At 49.8% G+C, this 25,493-nt stretch overlaps 1 protein-coding gene across 1 annotated transcript in view; it reads right to left on the minus strand.

Annotated features, from left to right (window-relative positions):
• Positions 1-25,493, minus strand: part of ankfn1a (ankyrin repeat and fibronectin type III domain containing 1a) — a 108,321-nt gene that overhangs the window by 6,029 nt on the left and 76,799 nt on the right. Inside the window, exons 10-22 of the mRNA XM_026177781.1 lie at positions 17,359-17,553; positions 16,795-16,908; positions 16,355-16,452; positions 14,348-14,438; positions 12,146-12,253; positions 9,544-9,643; positions 8,683-8,815; positions 8,007-8,123; positions 7,660-7,875; positions 7,424-7,590; positions 6,113-6,272; positions 4,182-4,350; positions 3,323-3,489 (exon numbers count right to left, since the gene is read on the minus strand). Coding sequence (XP_026033566.1) covers positions 3,323-3,489; positions 4,182-4,350; positions 6,113-6,272; positions 7,424-7,590; positions 7,660-7,875; positions 8,007-8,123; positions 8,683-8,815; positions 9,544-9,643; positions 12,146-12,253; positions 14,348-14,438; positions 16,355-16,452; positions 16,795-16,908; positions 17,359-17,553 — 1,835 coding nt within the window. The remainder of the gene's footprint in view (positions 1-3,322; positions 3,490-4,181; positions 4,351-6,112; positions 6,273-7,423; positions 7,591-7,659; positions 7,876-8,006; positions 8,124-8,682; positions 8,816-9,543; positions 9,644-12,145; positions 12,254-14,347; positions 14,439-16,354; positions 16,453-16,794; positions 16,909-17,358; positions 17,554-25,493) is intronic.

Below are 25,493 nucleotides of genomic sequence, written 5' to 3' on the forward strand. Positions count from 1 at the left end.
CGCTCTGTGCACGAAGGTAAAGTCAACATGTGCCTCGGGTGGAACGAAAGGAGGCAAATCAAAAAGCGATCAGCTGATGTCACAATCAGCTTTAGTCTAATCGGCTGTACTCTTCATCCTATTGGTCCTGCAGAGTAGCTCCGCCTGCTTATCGATCCCACTGATCTGACCACCACCCGCCTCTATGGTGACGCTTCCACAGCACAACGTTCTACCCACTGGCTCTGGAGTCATGCATCCACACTGTCAGCACCTCAGCGTTCCTGTGTAACACTCCTAACAGCAACATTCAGGTCTCAGGTGTTTCCTGCACGTTGTTTAGGATGCAACATATGATGAAGACACGGAGAACAATTATATGCCGGATCCACGTCCACTCGGTAAAGTCTAATTTGGCTGGAAGGTTAAAAACACTTTATACAAATACTTTGCAGTTCAGCCCAGAAACAGAAAGTTTGAATCCATCAGCTTGTAGTTAGTTTGTGCTGTTCCAGTGGAAAAGACGTAAAAACGACCACTTTAAAGAGAAAATGGCCTCATGAGACTTTCATCTGTGGGCTCTCAGTGGGATCGTCACAGCTTATTACGAATATTTGTCTGAAACAGTCCAAAACAAACAAAGATTATTATACAGCGTCGTCCCGTTTAGTGACATATTACTGTGGAGTTCTCTGTTTTGTATTGTGCACATTAGTGAGGTCATCCCAGCGCGTGTTATACATAAGTGACAGGATTTCTTCATAAGTGGTTAAACTGCTGATGTGATCTGATCTGGAAACAGTGAAAAACATGTTTTCTTTGGACGGCAGTAAAGTGTGATCAGCAGTAATTAGCCTGCTGTCAGAGAGGCCGAGGCCCACCGCGGTCCTCGCAGAGTCAGCCGACCGCCGACACACACGGTGGGGAGACGGACAGCGGCGATGACTCGACTGGAAAGAATGCGGCGAGTCTGCTGCGAGGAAAACACGAAGGAGATTCCTGCTCGTCCCACAGAGCGCGGCGGCACGTCTCTGCCGAGCGTTTACAAAGAGCTGCTGCTGAGCCCGGATCGATGTGAGCCATTACATCAGCCCTGCGCCGCGTCCACAGGAAATGAAGCGACGCAGCGCGAGTCCGCGGCTCATCTGCAGCTTCTCATCGTCAAATCTAAACACAACGCGCCAAAGAAATGACGAATCCTTCGACAACAAAAGTCGCACCTGAGCCAGCGCGCCCCGCAGCAGGTACACAAAAGATGTCAACGTCCTACAAATAAAGGCTTCTGATTGGTTTACTGTCTCTGGACAGATGATGTCAGTTTCTGATTGGTTTGTTTCATTGCTCTGTCTTTCCTCTGCTCCGTATCTTTGGATGGGTTCGGTTTGTCACGCACAGAAAACTAAACCAGGTGAGCCGGTTCAGTTGCTGATTGGCCCTAAACCCTGAGCCTGGTTCTGTTGGAGGTTTCTTCCTGTTGAAGGCGAGTTTTCCTCCCCGTGTCACCTGGAGCTCGCTCACAGTGTCGTTGAAGGCACTTAGCTCAGACTTGCAGCGCACACCTGGATGGATCGGATCACGTTCTCACCTTTAAAGCGCTCTGGAGTCCATGTGGAAGCGAGTCTCGGTGCTTTGGGCCACGCCCGTGTGTGATTACCGCGACACAAACTCAGCACGTATAAGCTGGAGCTGTCTTTCTGCAGTAACAGTGGGACAGACTGGGCTGAGCCATCACAGCCATCAGGTCCAGTTTTACTACATTTAAAGAAACATAAGAAAAAGTCTTCCTGCGTTCAGACGGGAAAGTTGTTGAGCCCCACAAATCCTCTTAAGTTGGTCGTGATGATGAATCTGCTCGCACATCTGTAAAGCTGCACGGCAGTAAGAAGAAGTCAGTTCGAAGCCGTTGCACTGCAGATAAGATGCTGGAGGTTTCACGCCGATCGGGGTGGCGTGGAGCTTCAGGGAGAGAGCTGTGCGGTGACGAGCTTCCCGAGCTGAAGATGAAGTTTCCATCTGCAGCTTCATGATGTCACACCAAGAGCGACGCAGGCAGATACGCCGCACTCTGCTCAGCGTCGCTTCCCTCAGCATCTGTGTCCGGTTACCGCAGCGACGCCCGTCTGGGCGCTTGTGTTTCCTGCTGAGCCAAACCTGCTTCCTGAAACAGAAACGTCCTGATGAAGACCAGCGATACGGGTTCACTGAAGAGCTGACTGAGAGAGCCGAAGACGGACGAGCAACAGGAACTGCGATCGATCTGCTCGCCATCGCTGCAGCTGAGCCTAAACTAACTGTCCAATCAGACTCAGTGTGTGAACGTTTATAAATATGTAATAAATCAGTCACTCCTGTAACGTGTGTGTACGTGATAGCGTGGCAGCGATTACATGTTGAAACCAGCTGTTGTCTCAGATGTGCTCTGTTTCTGAGAGATGAACATTAAGTTTTGGACCGTTCACAGTTAAAGTGATGACTGTCCTCAGGACGCCTGACGGAAGCTCCACCCCTCCACGCGCTCTGACTGCTTTTAGTTTCCGAGCATTTTGTGGTCGTCTACTTTTCCCCCCGAGCGTTCAGATGACAGCCGGAGAGCGAGACGACGGCCTGACACGCTCTGGCAGCGCTGCAATCGGAGCCAGCTCTTGTGGTTTTGCGCTCCGTTGATGGCGGCGGCGGCGAGCTTTCCAAGAGCAGAGAAACAAACTGTTTAACAGCACCGACTCTTTGTTGCCTCCATGAACGTGTCAGATCGATCACAGACTCGTCTGCTTTCAGTTTGTTTGCTTCTCAGAGAAAAACTGAAATAAAATCATAGAGAAAACGAGATCTATTACACGAAGGCTGTTTGATGAGCTGCCGGGCGATTAACGTTCATGCAGCGGAGACGTTTACGAGCCTGAAGGGCGTTTTAATCTGAGGTCAGCTGACTCACAGCAGTGTTTGAGTTTCACACGTTCATTTCAGGAATTTTCCCACATCTTTCAGAAAATTCTTCCCTGAATGTTTCACAGCCTGGTTAGCCTCACATTTCCATGAACTAGCAAACAGAGAGCCGCTGACCTGCTCCAGGACAACAAGTATCTGTTCATCTTACACGCCGAGCTGAAATATGAGGACGTTACAGAGCACGCTCTCCTCAGGATGAAGCTCCACCCACCAGGGACACAGCTGAAGGAAGCAAAGACGAACCAGCGTGAGAAGAAGACTAAACCTGAGCCACAGCGTCTCAGGTACAAATCAGAAAACTCGTCGTCAGAACTTTAAACCTGAAGGTGATGATGAGTGTGTGAAATGCATGCTGGGAAATTTATAGGTCAAAAGGTTAAAGGCGACCAAAAGTTACCTGGATGTAATCCAGGATGAGCTGGTGCCTCTGCTTGGCCGTGGCCACCTCGCCGTCAGTGATGGCCTCCCGCAGTGCCTGCTGGGTAATAAGGGCGTCCAGGTCGAGGACGGAGGACAGGCGGCAGTACAGGCTGATGAACTTCTCTTTGTAGGTGCAGAAGTGCACTGAGGAGAGAAAGGAAAGGGGACGTGAGAGAGGACACTCAAAGCATCGCGGCGGTCTGACTCGGCCGGCGCGGCGAGCAGCAGTGCGTACACAGAGCGAGTGTTGCTCAGTGTGATTGGCTGCAGACTGATATAATGCTCGACCCGAGCGTCTGTGCCGCCGTCTGTGCTGCTCATCCCGCCACAATAAAAGCCCAAAGCTCTGCCGCACGTCTGCACAGCGAGCCCGTAAACCTGAGAGCCCGCCTCAGAGCTGCTGCGGGACAGTCGGCTGAAGACTTCCTGTAAGAGCTGGTGTATGTGAATGCACCGCCGAGCTGCTGCTCTGTGATGTTTCTCCAACACGCTCGCTCCCTGGTTACGGCCTGATTGGAACGTTAGACTTCCTAAAACCTGGAGATGGCGCTCCACATCCCCGTTCTTCAGGCCTTCTGCAGTCGTCTCGTTCCATTGAGCTCGTGGTCTTGAAAGTTCTGCTCGGTAGCTTCTAACGTGTTCACCGTGTTTCCCAGCGTCTCCGTCTCTTAAAAACGCCTCAGTGGGTCGTTCTCGGCATCTCCGTGCTCATGAACCTCGCCGCTGCTTCATTCTCAGCAGAGCCGTCTGCTCCACCTTTAGATCCACCACGATGTTTCATCCCTGAAAGTCACCGTGCCATCAAACCGATGTAACGTGCTGCTGCGTGCTCTTACCGAGTTCGAACATCTGCAGGGGCAGGTGGAGGAACCCCGACAGCGGGGTGTAGGGGTTGGACTGTCCGGGGGCGGAGCAGACGTCATCGGCGGCGGGCAGCAGCAGCAGGAAGGAGACGCCGTGACCGAGCTCCACCACCTCCTGACTGTAGAGCCGGAAGTGACGGGCCTGCAGACACACACACACACACACACACTGTACTTCAGTGTCTGCTAATAAAAGTCAAATCCTTTACAATGAGCATCATTAACGTGTAAAATAATAATAAATGACGTGATTCCAGTAAAACGTCGTCTGCAGGCCTGAAATGAGACGCTTCCTCTGCAGGTTAGAGAACCTGTCACATGACTACAGGCTGATTTTACAGCCTGATGTTTGCAGGTGTTACCTGCAGGAGCAGCTTACGTTATAACTTTGTAACACAGCCTGTGGCGGGTGGTGTAGTTCCCCTGCAATATAAGAACTGACAGTGGTTTTATTACTAAGTCATTATGTTTATGTAGAAATACTTAAAGGCAGGAACACGAGCATAAGGAGGTAACAAGACAGGTTTTTAAAGGAAAAGGAAATAATTATACTGTAAGTTATATATACACTGTAATATCCTGTAAGCACGCAGGATTTATTTAGTGTCTGCTGTAGGAGAGCTCATCACACCAATGTGGGTAAAACAACTGAACATCGTCCACATTATTAACACCCTGAAAAGTGCAGCACAGGTAATTACACGGTACTTTAAACTGAATCATTTCTCTCTGTTCCTGTAAAATATAAATAAAGAGCATTTACTCGTGCACTGCCTTAAACAACTACACATTACTGTTACTGCATCACTTTGTTGTTTCCTGTACAAGCCTGACTGTTTACTAGGGATGGGTACCGGTATGCACCGCTTCTGACATAAACGGTAGTAACCAGACCGAAAAGCAGCGCACATTTCTTTTTTTTCCGCCTGAGCTGTGACACACTTTAGATTCTAGCCAATCATTTTACGTTTCTGAGGATAGTAGGCGGGTCCAGGCACGTACGTTCTTTTAGAGCAGAGCTTCAGATTAAAAATGCCCAAGGCAAAGTCTGGCTGTACTTCACAGCAAAAGATGCAAACTCAGCAGCAACAAGTGCTTTAAGCTGATACTGTGATACTGTCAAAGGAGGTAACACCTCAAATCTGATGAAACACCTGGCGACGCATAGCGTTTTCTTAAAAGTCGAGAAATGCACCGTATTTGATAGCTTGCTGCGAGACCTCACACCGAGCGCATCTACTGCGGTGTGGTGCCTGTTATCTGACCCGGAGTTAGCAACATCCCCCAAAAACCCGAAGAGGAGAGTCCTGGCCCCTAGCCCTGCCAGTGTAGCAGAAATGATGAGGATGATGATGCAGCAGCAGCCGTTCTTCTCTGCGTGAGTAGCTTAATGTTGTTCCTGTGTAATTTACGTTGAGTAGGCTAACCACGTTATTACATTAATGCATGTAAGGTGAACTAGCAAACATCATCATAGCTACATGCGGCTGTCCTCTTGTTTGATGGCAGATGCTCCCTTCACCCTGGCCAAAAAGGCTAAAATGACCAAAGAAAAAGTGGACGAAATTCATAGTCAAAGATCTCCATCCATTTTCAACGGTGGTGTCACCATCACTCAGGTGAAAAATGTCGTATTACTCTGACGTAAAAAAAATAGTATGTTATAGACTGTATGTTGCAGAAAAAAAGAGACGGCTAAAAATAAAAACATGTTCTTCATTCTTTAAGCACCGGCACCGTTTCAAAAGTACCGGTTTGGCACCGGTATCAGAGAAAACCTAAACAATACCTTCCCTGCTGTTTACCCTCATGTTGTTCGAGTGTTCCTACCTGTAAGTATTTGTAAGTAATATAAGTACAGAGTAACTATGGCTGTAGCCGCGTGCTGTTTGAGGCGTGCGTACCTGGTGCAGAGGTAGGTTGATGTGTTTCAGCAGGGACTTGATGGCCGTCTGCAGCTCATAGTACAGTAAAGGGGCGTGACTTTCTGCCCGGGGCCCCGCCCCCTGGTCGTCCTCCTTCTCTCCTGCAGCTGCCAGCGTCTGGATCCAGTCCCACTCCTCTCTGATTGGACAGCACACACAGATAGAGGCGGGTCACTGATGCCGTCAGAGACTTCCTGCGGACCGCAGGGCGGGGTCTCCGCTCGCCTCGGCTAACCGAAACCGACAAATCAACACCAGCTTCATCTGCACGCCGGCTCACACACTCAAAAACACAGCAGGAGCTCTTTTCCCTCCCGTTTCTTCCATTCTTCGACCACGCTGAGCTGCCGAGCTCGCACATATTCTTGGAAGTCGACGAGCAGGAATACGATGTTGATCCTCGATCAGTCCGAGCGAGGACACGCCGAACATCTCACACTGACTTTAGCTCACAGTAGGAACCAACTGGTGCTGGAGCTTCACGAGGTAACGCGGCAAGATTCAAGTCGGTTCCCTCTTTTCATCGTTAGTTCCCTCCTTCGTTGGTTTGTTCATCGCTTCCTTCCGTTCCTAGCTTGTTAGATTCTTCTTTCCTCCTTCCTGGTTGCTGTGTTTGCATCTTCCATGTTTTTCTTATTTTTTCTTTTATTTCTTTGAAAAGTTTCTTCACTTGTTTCTTCATTGGTTACCTTCTTCCTGTTTTTCTTCCTTGGTCCATTTTCTTCTTTTCTTCAGTCTCTTTGTTACTTGCTTCCTTTTTAGTTCCTTCCTTTGTTTCTTCCTCTGTTTATCCAAAGTCGAGTTACACGGGTGACAGACCAATGAGGGAGCTGCACACGCCCATTTTGCCAGCAAAACTTTCCAGATATTCCCGGACGATTCCAAGGTGCTCGCAGGCCAGATGAGGTATTCCCCCAGCATGTTCTGGATCAACCAGGAAATCCCTTCCAGTTTTCCAACCCGCCACAGGCTCCGGGCAGCCGTCCTAATCAGACGTCGACCCAGCCGCCCTGCAGAGGAACCTCATTTGATTTCAGCCACGTGTGCTGCTGCAGGAACAAAGCAGCGTTCGCTCTACATTTCACACGGAAACAGCACCAAACTAAGAGCTCGCCATTCAACAACCCCGCAGTCTGAGAGCGAGCGACGTCACTGACATGAAACAGCTTGGAAACCTTCCTCCCTCCTCCTCTCAGCTCCTTCAGCTGAGAGCACTGACCCCGTCTCCCACCCTCGTCGTGCACTCGCCTCATTCAATGCAGCTGTTATTCAGCACTGAGGTAAGCCTACCTGGACACGTTGGCGTTGTCTCGTACGCGGGTGTGGCAGAGCATGTTGGGGGTCCGCTGGGACACCAGGACCTTGATCTGGTCCACGGAGCTGCTGAGCTTCAGGTAGCCCAAGTAGAGTCCCGGGGCGAGCCGGTGGGTGCTGCGCCGTTGGTACGCCAAAATGTCCTGAAGGGCAGAAACAGAAACGGGTTAAATTCAGGACTTCCTGTCAGGTGACTCGCGCCTGTGCCTCACCTGTATGGTGATGATGAGGATGTCGAGGGCGTAGGGCTCCTCGGGTGTGGACAGAGACTTCCTCTGGCTCTGCAGTTTGGTCACCTGCATCCACTTCCCGCTGAACAGCGAGTGCTGGCTCTCCGTGTCGCGGATCGTCACCAGCAGCACGTTGCCATGGCGATCCTTGATGGGCTCGTAGTGGACCCGGCCCAGGTTGTGGGTTCCCAGGAGGTTCTGCGGGTGGAGCAGGTAAACATTACAGGATTACAGGTCTGAGACGGCTCTGGGCACGCTCGGCCTGTCGGACGTCACTTTGAAGGTTTGGTTTGTGATTTTCACTGAAGCTGATTGGTCGGTTTCCTGACCTGCAGCTGCCCGGCGGCGGTGAGCATCTTGTGCCTGGCCTGCAGGGTGGATGACGACGACATGGACACCGACATGCTCTGTCTCAGCCACCGGACGTCCTCCCACATGCAGGACAGCTGCAGACACACAAACAGGAAGTTGACATCAGAGACACAGCGTGTGAAAAACTGTCCATTAACACACTTTAATCCTTTGCCGTTCCTCCTCCACCCTCTTACTACAACCAAGCAAAAGCTGCTGAGGGCTGAAGCAGCCATTATGACTCCAGCTCGCACACACTGGTCACACTGGTCACACTGGTCACACTGGCAGCTTCCCTACAGAAGCCCTTCAGTTACAGCAGACTTGCAGGTTGTAGCGCTGCAGCGATTCGGTTCGTTACGCTGAACCTCGTGACTCATTGTTTGCAGGTTCAAACCCACAGTCTTTAGAAACAGAGAAGTGTGGCAGTACAGAGAGGCTGGAGGGAGACCAAAACCCTGAAACAAGACGTGAACTGTTCAGACATTTATGTCCAAACCAGCTGCCTGCTGGGAATAAAAGACAGCCGAGACCCAGCAGCAGAAATAAATACGACACATGATGAGAGGAAAGGGTGTGAGGAGCAGAGGGCTCATTCAGAGCTGCCGGACAGACGACGATGATGACGAAGATGATGAGGTTTTATTTGCGTACCTTTGTGAACCACAGGAAGTCCTGCATGAGCGAGCTGCTGTACGAGTCATCCACCTCCACGATGGGGATCTGCTCCTCGGCCGTCACCAGTAAACTGTCCTTATGGTAGAACACAGCCGCCAGGTAGATCCCCCTGCACGCACAGGATGGTGCGGTCCGCACAGGTGAATAGAAAGGAGAGTTAGCATGCTTATGCTAATGATGCACTTTACAGGTTAATCAGATTCCGTCTGAAAAACCATCATTTTATGAGTTTACTGAGTTAAATTAGGATAAAGATGTTTGTTATTCTGTTTCCTGTGTCTCTGCTTCCTACTGCAGCTTTCTTGCTGTGGTCCGTCATCGCGCTGACATCAGTGGTTTCAACTTCCTGAAACAACTTTATGTTGTGGTGTGCGCCACTGACCCCAATCAGAGACTTTTAAATAAGAAAGACACAAGAAACTAAATCAGCAGTCCTGAAAAGCTCAGGCGCCAAGTTGGAGCCACTGATGTCACTGCAGGACTACCACAAGAAATTCCACCCAAGAGAACTACTGTTGATACCAGCAGGGCATCAGTGTCTATGGGAGGGATTCAATTCAATTCAATTTTATTTATATAGCGCCAAATCACAACATAAGTCGCCTCAAGGGATGGTTGCAAGAAAACTCCTGCAATATCCACCAAGACTGAGCTGGTTCCCACGTGAACTCGATCCACATATTTCCACTAAAACATGGAGGTGCTACTGCGAGAATTCCCACCCGCCACACCTAAACCAATGAACGTGATGCTGGTGCCACAAGAACGGGAAGCCTATGAAGGTTACAGTGAAGCCGAGAGCGTCCTCAGGCTCGTCGTGGAGAAGCAGCTTCTGACCTTTTCAGTGTCTTTACAAACTTGTTGGAGGAGTTGAAGAGATGTTTCAGACTTCTGGAGACAGACTGCTTCCTGCTGGGGTTCTGCAGCTTAGAGGCATCTGAACAAAAAGACGAGAGAAGAAGAAAACAAGTGAAAACTGCGTTTTTTTTCCAGCTTCAGTCTAAATGTTTGTTTATGGGTCAGCGGGGTCGAGCTTCTCTCCCACGCTGCCGCTCTGACTCAATCTTATCTCCTTTCCCTCGCGTCCTCTGTCGCTCCCTCTGGCCTCGCGAGGACGCCGACTGGCCGCTCAGTGATGCCAATCTCCAGACCGCAGCGCCCCTTTTACTGCAGCTAATTAAGCATCACGTAATTACCGTCCTGTAAACAGACGTCAGACGTGGAGCCGACAGGAGCCGGCCGCAGACCGCCAGGGGAACGAGCCGTGATACAGATGCACAGTGGAGGGAGCGTCGAGGAAAAACAGATCATCGATCCCGTGACCTCTGACCCCTTCCCAACAGAAAAGCAGCACACAGCAACATCACCGTAGGTCACAGCGTCCTCGTGTGCTGGTGCTTTAAAGCCTTTTATTAAAACCATGTTGGTTTAACATATTAAACGACTTTAAGGAGCAACATCTGTGCAGCTGTGTGTTTAGTGTCACGTCAGTTCATTTTCATTCAGTTTGTGTTTCAGCTCAAACTGACGTCTGAAACACACGAAGCTCACGTGAAACCCTGAATCTGTAACTACCTGCACGTCACAGCTGCGAAAGGTCGCCCCCTGCAGGCCATGAACGGTACGCTCACTGTTTTTATAAGCACGTTAATATTGCTGCAAACAAATCAACTTACATGCCTGAAAGTCCCACAAAACAACCTGCATCATGTTTAATGACTCGCTGTGTTGTTTGTCTGCTCTACTCAGGATCTCAGAGACGAGGGAAACATCGTGATCCCGGCGCCTACACGACCATCTTCTGCTGATCTCTCCTCACAGGCTGCTGTTGTTCCTCTGTTGGGTTTGACGAGGTGAATTAAGGCTTCGGGTTTCTATCTCTCCATGAAATTGCTGTTTGCTCGTTAAAAGCTGTAATTACAGCTCGTTTTATCGGAGCGCCTTTTGTCCAGCTGCTGCTGCTCTCGCACACTCGCATTTGGAAAATTGGCCTTTTTCCGAGTCTGTCACAGGGAACCTGACGACTTTAGCAAGTCTCTGTGTGCGTGAGCTCCGAGCTAACCGGCTCTGACAACTGGATAATGTGACGAGAGCTCGCACGCCATGCTGAATAAACACAGGAATGAGTTTTGTTGGAGAGGGCTGCAAACACGATTGGAGTCGATTAATGAGGCGTCCACCTCTCCATCTGTCAGAGAGGAGGACGGGGGAGAGTTTGAGTTCTGACATTTCAATTACAGGTTATTACAGCGTTTAACTGCTTCTGAGACAACATCCAGCTAAGTGAATGAGACGAGGAAGAGGAGACAGATGAAGGCCTGAAACCTCCTGCAGCCTGCAGTGACGATGACGATGTGATTAATAAAAAAACTGATAAACTGATATCTGGTCAGATGGTGTCACGTCCCTGCGTCTGCCCGGTCGGGACACATGGTTTTGTTGCCTCTCTCTCTCTCTCTCTCTCTCCTGTCTCCGCCCTGTCTGGGCGGAGCTCACTGTGGGCTCCCGCCTCTGGCCCACGCACCTGCAAACAATCCCTCACCTGCGGCTCGGTATCCTGCTTCTCCACTATTTAAACGGTGGCTCAGAGCGTTTCGTGGCTGGATGCTTGCACGCCTCACGTCAGCGTCGCTGTAACCTCGTCCTGGTTCTGATCTCTTCGCCTGTTTATTCCCTGGACCCGTCCTGGTTTCTCTTGCCTGGATTCCCGAGTGTTTGGCAGCGTGGACGAAGCGCGGTGTGTGGATCGATGATCCAGTGTCCCTCTGCCCTCCCTCCCGTGGATCTCTGAAACCCCGACTCCCCCTCTTTGTACAAAGCTCTGCGTCTGTGAATAAACAGTTTTTCCTGGGTCCGCTCAGACAGGCGTGAGAGCGTCAGTAAAAATGAATCTGCGTTGTGATCGAAGAGCATGTTTGTGTCTGCAGACTGTGTCTCCACACATGTGTCTCTGCAGATATTACAGCAATAAAAAAAAAAGAAAAGGTAAATGGCCTGTATTTATATAGTGCTTTACTCGTCCCTAAGGACCCCAAAGCGCTTTACATATCCAGTCATCCACACATTCACACACTGGTGATGGCAGCTACGTTGTAGCCACAGCCACCCTGGGGCGCACTGACAGAGGCGAGGCTGCCGAACACTGGCGCCACCGGGCCCTCTGACCACCACCAGTAGGCAACGGGTGAAGCGTCTCGCCCAAGGACACAACGACCGAGACTGTCCGAGCCGGGGCTCGAACCGGCAACCTTCCGATTACAAGACGAACTCCCAACTCTTGAGCCACGATCGCCCTTCATCAGTGGGATTCAAACTCCCACTGATGTCAGAAACGCCTTTTTAACACAGTTGTGTTAAAAGTTACATCTCAAGGATTAAAACGTAACAAAAAATGTTTATTGTGGTGAAGGCCATCCGCCACAAGCCCGCCGACACTCACCTCCACAGCAGTAGTGCGTGTGAGTCGCTCGGACCTGCTGCAGGAGACGCTCCATGGCCTCGATGTGGCCCCGCCTCCTGGGTTCCCGGCCATCGCTCTCCCGCCAATCTGGACAAGGCACCACAGGACAAATGAAGGAACTGAGTGAATCTGCGAGAGCTCCAGTCACCTCAAACGTAAGCATTGTAACGTGCGTCGGCGTGGACTCAGGTGCAGCTACCTGCTGTTTTCATGTGCAGACTCAGACAGCTGGACAACTTTGAAATGACGTTTACAGAAAAAATAAAGTCTAACGTGTGAGCAGAGACAGGAGAACAAGAACGGCTCCGAAAATGTGTTTGTGTGTGAGATGCTACAGAATGAACTAATGGATGTCAAGCATCTTTAGAGGTGTAGTCGTGCTTTCACTCTGTGTAAAACAAACACCCACACACTTTCTGTCCTCTGCTTCTGACATATGCGCGCACACACACACACACACACACACACACACACACACACACACACACACACACAGCTCAAGGCTGAAGCTCCAATGTGCAGGAAAAGAGAAAGCGAGTCGTGACAGAGCGATGAAATTGATTTTCCCGACCCGAGGACGTCAGAACAGGATGTTCACACGATTCACAGCGGACGCACACTTCAGTCACGACCACAGGAACAAACCCTGCAGGTTCACACCGCACGAACTTCCTGTTTTATGTGACAACATTCGGACTCATGTATTTGTGCTTTGTCACACGTCACGTCATCCCGGCTCTGCTGACGGCTGATCCTCGGCTTCGTTCGGGTTTTCCTTGATCCCTGCGGGTTGTCCCAGGCCTCTGACTGTGTGTAAGGCAGGTCAAAGTTCAGCCGAAGAGTCCGCGTGGCCCTGTGAGCGTCTCTGAGGTCACCAACAACATCACATTGTCTGCTAACAATCTCCTTGTTCTTCCATCGTTGGGATTTTGAATCTCACGTCTTTAAGCTCATCCAGTCACAAACTCTCCAAAAATGTAACAAATGAGCGAGTGAGTAGTTTATCAGTTTCAACCGATCTCACCTTTAACTGGTCTAGAAGGAAACCAAAGCTAGCCGGTGTCATGGTCCTGGGCCATGCGGGCCCAGTATTCTTAGTTTTCATGTATTTTTGTATTTTGTTCTTTATTTAGGCCATGCTTCCTGGGTTGATCCGTTACGTTGTTCCTTATGTGTTTTTCCTTCATGACTCTTACCCCCTGTGTGCCCCTCTGTGTATTTATGAGCCCTCGTCTCTCTTTGTGCTTTATTCTATGTTTTCCCCAGCCCGTTATGTCTGCGTTCTCCCCGTGCTCTCTCTCCTCCTGTTTGAACCTCTGTGTACTTCCTGCTTTACTTTGCCCATCTCCCATCAGTGTTACGTCCACTCCTGCCGTGTCTTGTTATGATTATCAGTGTCACCTGTGTTCCCCGTGTGCATCCACTTCCCCTGATCTTCCCTCATGTGTATTTAGTCTCTGTGTTTCGTACAGTCTGTGTCGCGTCGTCTGTGTTCCCACCCTCCGTGTTTCCATGCCCGGTCTATTATATTCCAAGCCATAGCCTTACCTTAGTTTATTCCCAGTTTAGGTTTCTGTTTAGTTATTGCTCTTGTGCTGCCCTTATTCTGGTTTGCTTCTGTTGTATTCATCAGCCACAATAAAAGGCTCGCTTTTGTTTAAGTCCACTTCCTTATCACTCGTGTCTGCACCTGAGTCCTCCACGCACTTTCCACTCGGTCCGTCACAGCGGACCGTGACAGCCTCCTACACGTATATCAGCATCTAGTTACTCCCTGGAGAAAGTAATCTGTTACTGTTGTTTGTGGGAGGAGCTAGAAGTCATTCTAAACCCACAGGTGGCGAAATATCTGCAGCCTCACATGAAACATGCCCTCCACCTGAGCGTCATATCCAACCCGAGAACATGCGGCACGACCTCGCCTGTCGTCAGCTTGTGTTTCACTCGCTCATTTGTGGTTTTTCTGCAACTGCAACAAACCAATTTACCCCACCAAGTCAATCTGCTCTCTGCAGGCCTGTAACAGTGGCTCTGTAACATTTACATGATGCATTATTCAGCAGAGGAATATAAAACCAGGCTGAAACAGCTGCTGCACAAAGAGGTTAAACTCCAGAGTCACAGAGAAGCTGCGAGCTGCTGAGATGGTGAGGTTAATGGAAAAATATGGAGAGAACTTACTGGATGGAGCAGCAGATGGAGGGAGGGAGGAGGCGGGCGGACCCCAGCCCTTCATGTTATAAGCCGACACTCGAACGTAGTAGAGCCGACCCTGAAAAGTAGAAACCCATCTGTTAGAGTGAAGAGGCGAGTTTGGAGGAAAGAAATCACTTCTGGTGAAAATAACTGCATCAACAAAAGTATGTGGACACTTCCACTGTTGGAACTGCAGCAGTGTGTCCACATACTTTTGTCTTTTTATCCTGCCTCCTGTTATTAATGTGTCAGGACGGGACTGAGCTGTTTCTGGCTTTTTATCCCTCAGATGTCGGTTAATGTGATGACTCCCACTGAGTGCTGTGAAAGCGTCTGCACAGCTTTTTCACCAACTCATTTGTCTGCTTATTCATGCATTTAAAGCTGGAACATTTCCGACGTGCACGTCTGAAAAAGTTTTCTAAAGGTTTGAAGAGGTTTCTTTATTTTCTCTGGCAGCCTGTCCTTGGAAAAAAACCAACAAAACGCTCTGACAGTCATTTTTACTGTTTTATATCATCAGGACACTTTGTGGAAATAAACCTTTGCTGCTGTAAAAGTTCGTGAAAGCATAAGTGCTTTAACATTTGAGGAAAGTTTCCTTTCAAATGTCACTCTGCTGCTTGGTTCAATTTGGGTTTTAATTGGAGCCCCTCGAGCCTGTGTGCTCCGCCCCCTTCTGTTCATCCACACAGACAGCAGCTCAGAGGAGGTCTGCAGAAAAAACCAGCACTGCCATCATCATCATCAACAGCCGACTGCTCGCCTTCAGCCAACGTAACGAGGACACGTCTCCACGCTGGAAACATCAGAACGTCTCCACAGAAAACAGTCGACTCCACCTGAGCAACACGAACAACACGTTTACTTTCAGGCTCGCACTGAATCAGCTGACCTCATCCAATCAGAGCAGGGTGCAGCTTTTTCACCGACAGCGGCCTCGATCCCTGAAACCGAACGACGGAGCCTCCGTTACATCAAACTAATGACTTTAACCCAATATCACTCAGGTTTCTTTAAACTCGGCCCCACCCTCAGCAGGCCCCACCCTCAGCAGGCCCCACCCCTCAGAGGTTGTCATACCTCTTTGCAGCCAGTTTCATGCTAGCAACCAGCAGAGGAACATATATTTCCTGGGTGTGCAGGCCTGTGAGACTGGTCTCTACGTGCACAGACCACCAGGCCGACGTTTGTGCCCACCAATAAACGTTAAAAATCTTTTTTCCCAGGAATTCAAACGTCCTGCTGTCGCTGCTGTGTCTGTCTAAATAAATGTTTTTAACGCCATGTGCTGAGATATTATCAGCTATCATTAGCTCCCTACCTTCACTTTGCTCCCTGGCTACAAAAACACCACCTGCACCACCTGCACCTGTGCTGTGTTCCGGTCACAGCTCCTCGCAGCTTCAGGCTTTCTTCCACCTACACAAACAGGCCCCCCGTGGCCCCCCCATGTGTGTGCCCTGCAGGTCTAATCCTTCCAGGACAGCTGAGTACTTAAAGGCCTCCGAGCTCCTCGTGCGGCTCGGCCCCGACTCGATGAATTCAGTATGTAAATGAGAGCTGTGACGTTCGAGGCCCAAGAGCCTCGCCGGCTCATTATTCGCCCTCGCAGCGTCTCCGGCCCTTTCAGCCTGCTCTCTAGTTCAGGGCCGCCGTGGAAGTTTGTGAAAGCCGTTCGCTGATCTAAATGGCAAACAGCAGCTGTGGTTCGGTGTGTGCAGCACAGCGAAAACAAGTCTGCATCACAGACGCCGATCAGCCAACGCACAACGCAGGGACCGCGCAATGACATCACCGAGGTCCGAAATCACGCGCCTGCTGCAAACGAACACATGCATCACAGCGAGCGGACAAACGTGCAAACGACAGACCGACCTGAGCGACAGCAGCTTCGTCGTGACAGAAACTCTATTCAATCCTTTTTCTGAAACTGTGAACTAAAGCCAGCGGCAGACAGGTGGATGTGCGGAGGAGGGATGCTCTTGTTACCGTGGTGAGGCTGCTGATGGTGCACTTGAGGCTCTGCAGGTTATCCAACACCATCTCTCCGGCGAGCAGCGAGAAGTCCTTCAGGCAGCTCCATTCCACTGCGAACACATCGACAGACGCAACGTTAGCCTTCTCATCCCTGCCTCTGAGCACCACTTCCTGGTCCTCCGTGTAACCACGACAACCTGAGGCATCATCTGAGAATAAATCTGGGGTTTAAATCCAGAAGCTTTAGAGTTTAACCGTGAAGTAAACCTGTAAATTAACGCAGAACAACCTTGTTAATTTATCGTTTTAAATGTGGTTTTGCAGACCCAACATGAAGTCTTCAGTCGAAGCTTCACCTCGAACATCGAAACCTAAATGATGGCCTCACCTTTGACCTTTTAGTCTCTCAGACAGGACCAGGCCTGTGTGCGTGCATGCACATGTGTGTTCACCTCTGTACTTGGTCACCACAGTGGAGTTGAGACACTGCGGTTCCTGGAAGGTGACGGTCAGAGTGCTGCTACTGCTCACGCTCAGTCGAACCATGGACGGGGCCTCCGGGGCACCTGAGCAGGGGCACAGAGAGGAGGGTGAAACGTGTGTGTGTGGACCGTGGCTCTGACTGTTTTCCAGGTAACTATGGCAACATGTGATTGACTTCCTGTTTCCTGCCTGACGTCTTCAGCAGGTGTGATTAGTCGCTGTGTGAAGCCTGCAGAAGGACCTCAGTCGAATCACCCTGACGTTGCTCTAATGAGACCGTGAGTTCACCGCGCACGTCGTTCACGTCTCGATCGCAACCTTTCTGTTTTATAGCTGGTTGTGTAAATCCCGCCCCCTCTGAGCTCTGGGTGTAGCAGCTCTAATGTTGACAGGAACACCTCCAGCTGAACGTGTACTGCGCTCCGAATCTGCTGCAAAGGTCACGCGTGTCCCCATCAGGCTGTCTGAGCTGCCACACACACAGGAAGCGACGGCAGGAAATACACACTAAGGAGGGCGGCGTGCGGACTCACGTGCGTGCTGGAAGCCCGTCCTCATGCGTTTGTACAGCTTGCACCTCCACTCCCACGCCCTCAGCTGTTTGTCTTTGTGGCAGGCCTCCAGCGAGAGGCCGTCCCTCTGAGCCTGAGCCGCCAGGTCGACCGCCCGCCGCTCCGCCTCCAGCACCAGAGAGTTCAGGTGAGCCTCGCGACTCTCCACGCTCACGACTGCAGGAGAAACACAGCAGCTGGTTACAGACAGCAAACTGCAGGAGGAGCTTTCTGCTTCTTCACATTTTACCTGTGCTTCACACAAACCTCCACCCGCTGCACCCATTGTCACAGTTCACAGCCAGTGTCGCACTAACTGCTGAACGATCTGCGAGCGTTTGATTAAAGCTCAGACGAGCGTGTTTGGCTTTCTCGCTCGGTGGGCTGAATGTGGCGTCGTGTCTCCTGTTAGTGGAAGAAAAGCAGCTTGTGGAGGAGTTGGAGTTCGTCTCTGTCAAGGCCACGGCTCACTCGTCTTCAGAGGCAGACAAAAGGAGATGCAGCAGAGAAAACCAAACACGGAAACGTGTTCTGAGCGAGCGCAGAGGGACCAAAGGTGCAGGGCGGCAGAAAGACGGGAGAAAGGAAAGAAAACTTTCTCTGATCGATCGTCAGGTCTGTTATTAAAGCATCTGTGCTGCATGTTTGTGCTTCGGTGTGTGAGCGGCTACATGCCGTGTGTTTCAGCTGCCTCTTATTTAGCACCAAAGACGAAATCAGTCGTATAAAAATAACTTCAGCTGATGGAGCTGACGATGAAACAAAGCTCTGGGGAAGCAACTGGAGAGTCCATCACAGGGCGGGGTTTTCAACGGGCTGTGCAAAAGTCTTGAGCCACATTTTGCACAAATGATTCATAGGTCAGAGTTCAGAGGCTTAACAAACAAAAGCATTCTTCTGAAAATGAAACACTAAACACGAGAGGAAAAGCAGCAACGTCTGAAGAAAACCTCTGAGATCTTAGGATGAGACGCTTTTCTGTCCGAGCTCCTTAGACTACGATGAGCTGGATGACTGAGAACCTTCACAAACAACTGTGAAAGAAAGCTTCAGATCTGCTGCTCGCGAGTCTGTCTCCTTGGAAGCAAAATACACAGAAATGAGGGGTGGCTCAAGATTTTTGCACTATAACTATAAAACCAGTGAAAATCAGGTCCTAATGAAACCAGTTGGGTTTGAGCTGTAAAGTCCAGGATCTGGTTCTAGAGCCCACAGAGGAGCCCGAGGATGCATCAGCATCATCATCATCAGAAACAACGACTGGCATGTTTTTAGAAGACGAGCGTCATGTGTGGACTGTGGAGCCTCTGAGGATGGAAACATTTCTTTTTCATGCTCTGACTGATGTTTCCCCTCCGCCCGAGTGAAGAGTGGCAGCAGAGCAGTGGTATGAAGTCTGACGGGCGCATTCATCACCAGCACAGCTCTGTGTGTGTTCCTCCACGTTTGTCACGGTGAAACGCTCCGCGAGCTGCCAGCCCGCCCAAACACCGCCGCTTTACTGCGACGCCACTCGCTGCCGTCCAGTTCTCAGTCACGGACCGTGACAGCAGCATAAACAAGCAATCAGCAGCAAACAAGAACACCCTCACACACACACACACACTCACTGTGTGTCTCAGTCTAACCTGCTGCATGCAGAGATGTTATGAAAGCGAGTAAAAATGAGCCGTGAGGAGAGATTTCAGCTGCTGTCGACATGTTCTGAAGTCTGCACAACAAACCAGCTCATCCGAAAAATAAAGCCGAGGATGATTTACGCTTCAAGACCTGAGCACAGAATTATGTGACGCTTTCAGCTCCTGAAACTGTGCTTCACACTCTGATAGGACAGGCTGATGAGAGCAAAGAGCATGAAGTCCAGCTGTCAGAGTGTAACGTCCATCATCAGTGTCCACGTGAAAGCCCACGAGTATTCACACTACAGCCCACGAGCCACAAACGGACTTCAAAGATGTCTGACAGCAATGACTCTGCAACAAAGTCAATGATTCGATACGCAGAGTCCAAAACTGATGAGCGACACCACAACAGCTGAATGAGTTTGTGGCTGTTTAACATTGAGATAGAGATGCAACGATACCAATTTTTTCAAATACGATACCGATACTTGGATCTGAGTACTTGCCGATACAGAGTACAAAAACCGATACTTCTACCACACACACACACACACACACACACACACACACACACACACACACACACACACACACACACACACACACACACACACAAATGCAATGAATTGAAAGACAGGTTTTATTTTATTCTCTGCCGATAAAAAATAAAATCTTAATAAAAATGACCACAAAAAAATTTCAAGTGAAAAATAAGCACTTCTGTTAAATTATTGCAGAGTCTCCACATTGTAATTTAAAAACCACTGAACTATTGGCACTGTCTCGAGCTTTCAGAATAATAAATAAACACTTCTGTTTGGAATAAAATAAATACAAATTAGGTTTGAGAATAAAATAAACTTTTAAATTATTGCAGAGTGTCCATATTGTAAACAAACAAACAAACAAAATAACGAAAGTATTTGGCAGTGACGAACTCCTCATCTGCCCGTGGATCATCAGTCCACTGTGACGTTAAACCGAGGACTGACATCGCGCACATACTGCTTGTCTTTACCTCTTCAGAAAGTTTTGGCACCATTATCTCCCTGATGTGTGGGCGGCTGGGAATTTCATATTGTGACTCGAGTACGCTGAGAAGACAGTGCAATCCTATGTTTTCCACGACTGGCATTGGCTGGTCATCCAGAGCGATAAAATGAGTCAGAGTCTCTGTTATTTTACCTGCCCGTGGATTTTCTCTTGACATTTTTCATCACTTTTCCAAAACCTGAGTTAAAGTTGTTGCGGTCCACACTGCTGACATTTTGTTTAGCCTAGCTACAGCAGCCTCCAGTTTCTCTTTTTTATCTGGAGCCGCCAGTCTCACTCGCCTAACCCTGTGCCTGTTTAGCGCGGGATGTCCCCTTAGTGGCTAATCTAAAAAACTACAACAGAAATGACATGCCACCCTCTGATTAAAGAAATAAGTTAGTATCGGTTCATGGTATCTGTTAACTTTTACGAGTATGAGTACACACACATTTTACAGTATTGGTCCCGATACCCGATACCAGTATCGGTGCATCCCTACATTGAGATCAATTAAAGTGGAACAGAGCACAACAATAACAAGGAGTGTGAGTTTGTTCTGTGTGTATGAACAGTGGTGCACCACAGGGCTCCATGCTGGGACATCTGCTGTTTAACATTTCTTGCAGCACGTTAACACAACACGTTAACGTCAGCTTCTATGCTGACAACTCTCTCACTTCACTGAGTTACTGGTTCTGTCACTAGTAGCTATAACAAACCAGTTACTACCGATGGTAACCAGAAAACCCAGGAATGTCATGTTCTTCAGCAGGATGACGCTACACTTGCTATAAAACCTGCAAACTGAAACATTCGTGTTTAAATCCTGTGTTTAAATCTGCGAGAGTAGATCACTGTGATGTAGATCATGTCCTCTGTTCCTGTAAATATATGAGAGGTTTTCTAGAACAATCTCACAGACTCCAGTAAACAAACTGTAGAAAACGCTGACCTTCAGCAGCAGAGCAACAAAGAGTCATGACTTACTTCTTAAGACGCTTTGGTTAAAAACACCACGAACTGTGTTTTTAGTGCCAACAATGCTCGCTGATGATGAGCGGTCTAATCTCCTGGTCCTGACGGTGTAGAGTGGCAAAGGTCTTCACCACCATCTTCAACCTCTCACTGGTACAGTCTGTCGTACCATCCTGCCTGTGAGCAGCCACCATCGTTCCAGGGCCCAAGAACACGGTGAGCTGCTTGAATGACCATCGTCCACGTGCTTTAACAGCCATAATTACCAAATGTTTTGAGCAGCTCATCATGTCGCACATTAAAGCTGCCATCCCTGCAGACCTCGATCCACACCAGTTTACATTCAGGGCAAACAGGTGGACAGAGGACGCCATACTTACAGCTCTTCACAAAGCCCTCACCTGGGCAGTAGTAACCCCTGTGTGAGAATGCTGTTTGTGGACCAGCTCTGCCTTCAACACAGTTCAACCCCACAGACTGGTTAATAAACTAAGCAACTCATGACTCAGCAGCTCACTGTGCAGCTGGATACTGGACTTCCTGAGCAACAGACCCCAGAACATCAGAATGGGAGAGCACACCTCTACCCTCATTCTGAATGTGGGCGTCCCACAGGGGTGTGTCCTCAGTCCCCTCTTATACTCACTTTTCTCCCATAGCTGTTCACCAATCCACACCAGTAACACCTTTATAAAATTTGCTGATGACAGCACCGTCATAGGACTGATCGACAACAGCGATGATTCAGCTACAGAGAGGAGGTTCAGCATCTGAACACAGCCGAGACCAAGGAGATGGTAATCGACTTCAGGAGAACAAAGCGATCTGAGCACTCCACCCTCTACATTGATGGAGGAGGCAGAAAGGGTAGAAAGCTTTCCTCGGAGTCCACATCTCGGCCGACCTCACCTGGTCCACAAACATCTCCCACCAGGTAGGGAAAGCACAACAATGGCTGTACTTCCTCAGGAAACTGCATCAGGCCCAGTTACCCCAGAGTCTGCTAGTAAACTTTTACCGTTCCACCATCGAGCCTTCTGACCTCCTGCTGCACACTCTGGTCCAACTGCTGCACCACGGAGGACAAGAGGAAACTGCAGCGGGTGGTGAGGGCAGCAGAGCGGGCAATCGGCACCTCACTGACCCCCCTCAGAGACATCTACAGGGAGTGCAGAATTATTAGGCAAGTTGTATTTTTGAGGAATAATGTTATTATTGAACAACAACCATGTTCTCAATGAACACAAAAAACTCATTAATATCAAAGCTGAATGTTTGTGGAAGTAGTTTTTAGTTTGTTTTTAGTTTTAGCTATTTTAGGGGGATATCTGTGTGTGCAGGTGACTATTACTGTGCATAATTATTAGGCAACTTAACAAAAAACAAATATATACCCATTTCAATTATTTATTTTTACCAGTGAAACCAATATAACATCTCCACATTCACAAATATACATTTCTGACATTCAAAAACAAAACAAAAACAAATCAGCGACCAATATAGCCACCTTTCTTTGCAAGGACACTCAAAAGCCTGCCATCCATGGATTCTGTCAGTGTTTTGATCTGTTCACCATCAACATTGCGTGCAGCAGCAACCACAGCCTCCCAGACACTGTTCAGAGAGGTGTACTGTTTTCCCTCCTTGTAAATCTCACATTTGATGATGGACCACAGGTTCTCAATGGGGTTCAGATCAGGTGAACAAGGAGGCCATGTCATTAGTTTTTCTTCTTTTATACCCTTTCTTGCCAGCCACGCTGTGGAGTACTTGGACGCGTGTGATGGAGCATTGTCCTGCATGAAAATCATGTTTTTCTTGAAGGATGCAGACTTCTTCCTGTACCACTGCTTGAAGAAGGTGTCTTCCAGAAACTGGCAGTAGGACTGGGAGTTGAGCTTGACTCCATCCTCAACCCGAAAAGGCCCCACAAGCTCATCTTTGATGATACCAGCCCAAACCAGTACTCCACCTCCACCTTGCTGGCGTCTGAGTCGGACTGGAGCTCTCTGCCCTTTACCAATCCAGCCACGGGCCCATCCATCTGGCCCATCAAGACTCACTCTCATTTCATCAGTCCATAAAACCTTAGAAAAACCAGTCTTGAGATATTTCTTGGCCCAGTCTTGACGTTTCAGCTTGTGTGTCTTGTTCAGTGGTGGTCGTCTTTCAGCCTTTCTTACCTTGGCCATGTCTCTGAGTATTGCACACCTTGTGCTTTTGGGCACTCCAGTGATGTTGCAGCTCTGAAATATGGCCAAACTGGTGGCAAGTGGCATCTTGGCAGCTGCACGCTTGACTTTTCTCAGTTCATGGGCACTTATTTTGCGCCTTGGTTTTTCCACACGCTTCTTGCGACCCTGTTGACTATTTTGAATGAAACGCTTGATTGTTCGATGATCACGCTTCAGAAGCTTTGCAATTTTGAGACTGCTGCATCCCTCTGCAAGATATCTCACTATTTTTGACTTTTCTGAGCCTGTCAAGTTCTTCTTTTGACCCATTTTGCCAAAGCAAAGGACGTTGCCTAATAATTATGCACACCTGATATAGGGTGTTGATGTCATTAGACCACACCCCTTCTCATTACAGAGATGCACATTATCTAATATGCTTAATTGGTAGTAGGCTTTTGAGCCTATACATCTTGGAGTAACACAACATGCATGAAGAGGATGATGTGGCAGCTTAGATAATGTCACTTCAGAAAAGAATTTCGCCCATATGGTTTTCACTGCCCTATGCATAGCCAAGAAAACTGTCCTCATGAACTGGAAAAATAAAAATAATCTTAATTCTAACCAATATAGAAATTATCTATTAGATTACATTAGTCTTGATACAGCCTCTGCCACCACATCAGATCAATTGCTCTGGGCTCCTTTGATCAGCTCCATCACCTAGTGGGGGTGGGGGGTCATAGTTTGGTCCCGCCTTCACTGTTGTGATTGGTGTGGGGGTAGGGACAGGCTTAGGGCGTCGGGGGGTTCCCTGGAGGCATCTTCCTTGGGGGGCTCAACCCGGGGTAGCGGTCATGTCCGGTTAGGGGCTCTGTTGGCTCTCAGGTGACTGTTTCCTCGTGGCTGCGTGCAGCGGGGCTAGGGGAGGGTCTGTGCTGACGGACGTGGGTTACTGACCTGGTAGCCTGTCTGCCCCTGGGTGGGTCCGGGATGGGCGTGAGGTTCTGGGGGCGCTCCGTCTCTGGGCAGGGGCCCTGGCCGGACCTCGGGGCCTTGGGTCCTGGTTTGTGTGTTGCCGGGGTTGTGGGCGGGTGGGTGCATGGGGGCCCATCCCTGGCGCAGGGTGCCGCCGGTGCGTCGAGCCACCTGGGGGGCTCTTCAACTGGTGGGGGAGATTGTCACATCTTGCAGGAGCTTTCCTCTCCTCAGGAACTCTCTGCAGGAGGGGGAGATACAGGAGAGGTGGAGGAAGATCTCAGCCTGGGTGTTTATTGTCTTATGTAGTCTGGAAGATGAGTGGATGGTGGGGTGGGTGCAGTTTTCTCTGTGGTGGGGTTGGGTGGACTGTCCTGGGCTCTGTGGGGCCGGGAGGCGCTGCTGCACTGGGCCCGGTCTGGATGGGCCTGGGCCCCCTTTCCCTGGTGGGTCGCGGAGTATGGGGGTGCCTACTGGGGTCAGCGGGGGAGCTGGCCCCAGGGAGGGGTCACTTGCCCCTCCCTTCCTTCCCTCCCCATCTCCAGCTGCCTCCCTCTTCCCGCTCCACCACAACCACCCACACATGCAGGACCTTGGAGTAGGGGTGTGTCACCAGGGTGCAGAGGAGGCCACCCCCCCCCTGTCCCCTTCTGGCTGCCTCTGCCTCAATTTTATCCCACAACTTAGACATTCACATTATTCACACTCTCATAACACATACATATAGGATCTTGGGGGTGGGCACGATACACGGAGTCCAAAGTACCATCAGGGTGTACACCTCACCCCTGGCGTCGTTGCCCACCTCTCAATGTTAAATACACGTAGACATTGAGGGCTAGCAGGAGGGACCATGCGCTTACCTGCTGCTCTCTGGCAGGTAGCTCCAAGCCCTCCTGGGTTTTAAATGCACCTCAGAACACACATGCATCAACACTACAATGAGCGGGTGGAGGGAGGTTTGGAGTCTTCTCTCACCCCCGTTCTCTGCGACCTGCTGGAGCGGGGGGGCTAGGAGGAGTTGGCCGTCCGACTGCGGTCTGGAGTGTGGGGCCTCCCTGCTGCTGCGGAGTCGGGGCGGTCTGCCCCTCCCCACCGCAGGGAAAAGGGTAACACCACCTGGGTCTGGGTGCAGTTCCCCCCTCCAGGGGCAAGGGTACCTAGACCCGGTTTGTGGAGTACGCTTGGGGAGTGTGATCGTGTGTACAGCGTTTCTTTATGTCTGTCTCCACGTTGGTTGAGTGTGGAGTGAGTGCATATGAGAGCATGAGGGTGGGAATGGATGTTTGTGTCTGTGTGTGCCTGTATGTCTGTGTCTATATGTCAG

This window comes from Astatotilapia calliptera, chromosome 8 (genome assembly GCF_900246225.1).
Source record: "Astatotilapia calliptera chromosome 8, fAstCal1.2, whole genome shotgun sequence".
NCBI lineage: Eukaryota > Metazoa > Chordata > Actinopteri > Cichliformes > Cichlidae > Astatotilapia > Astatotilapia calliptera.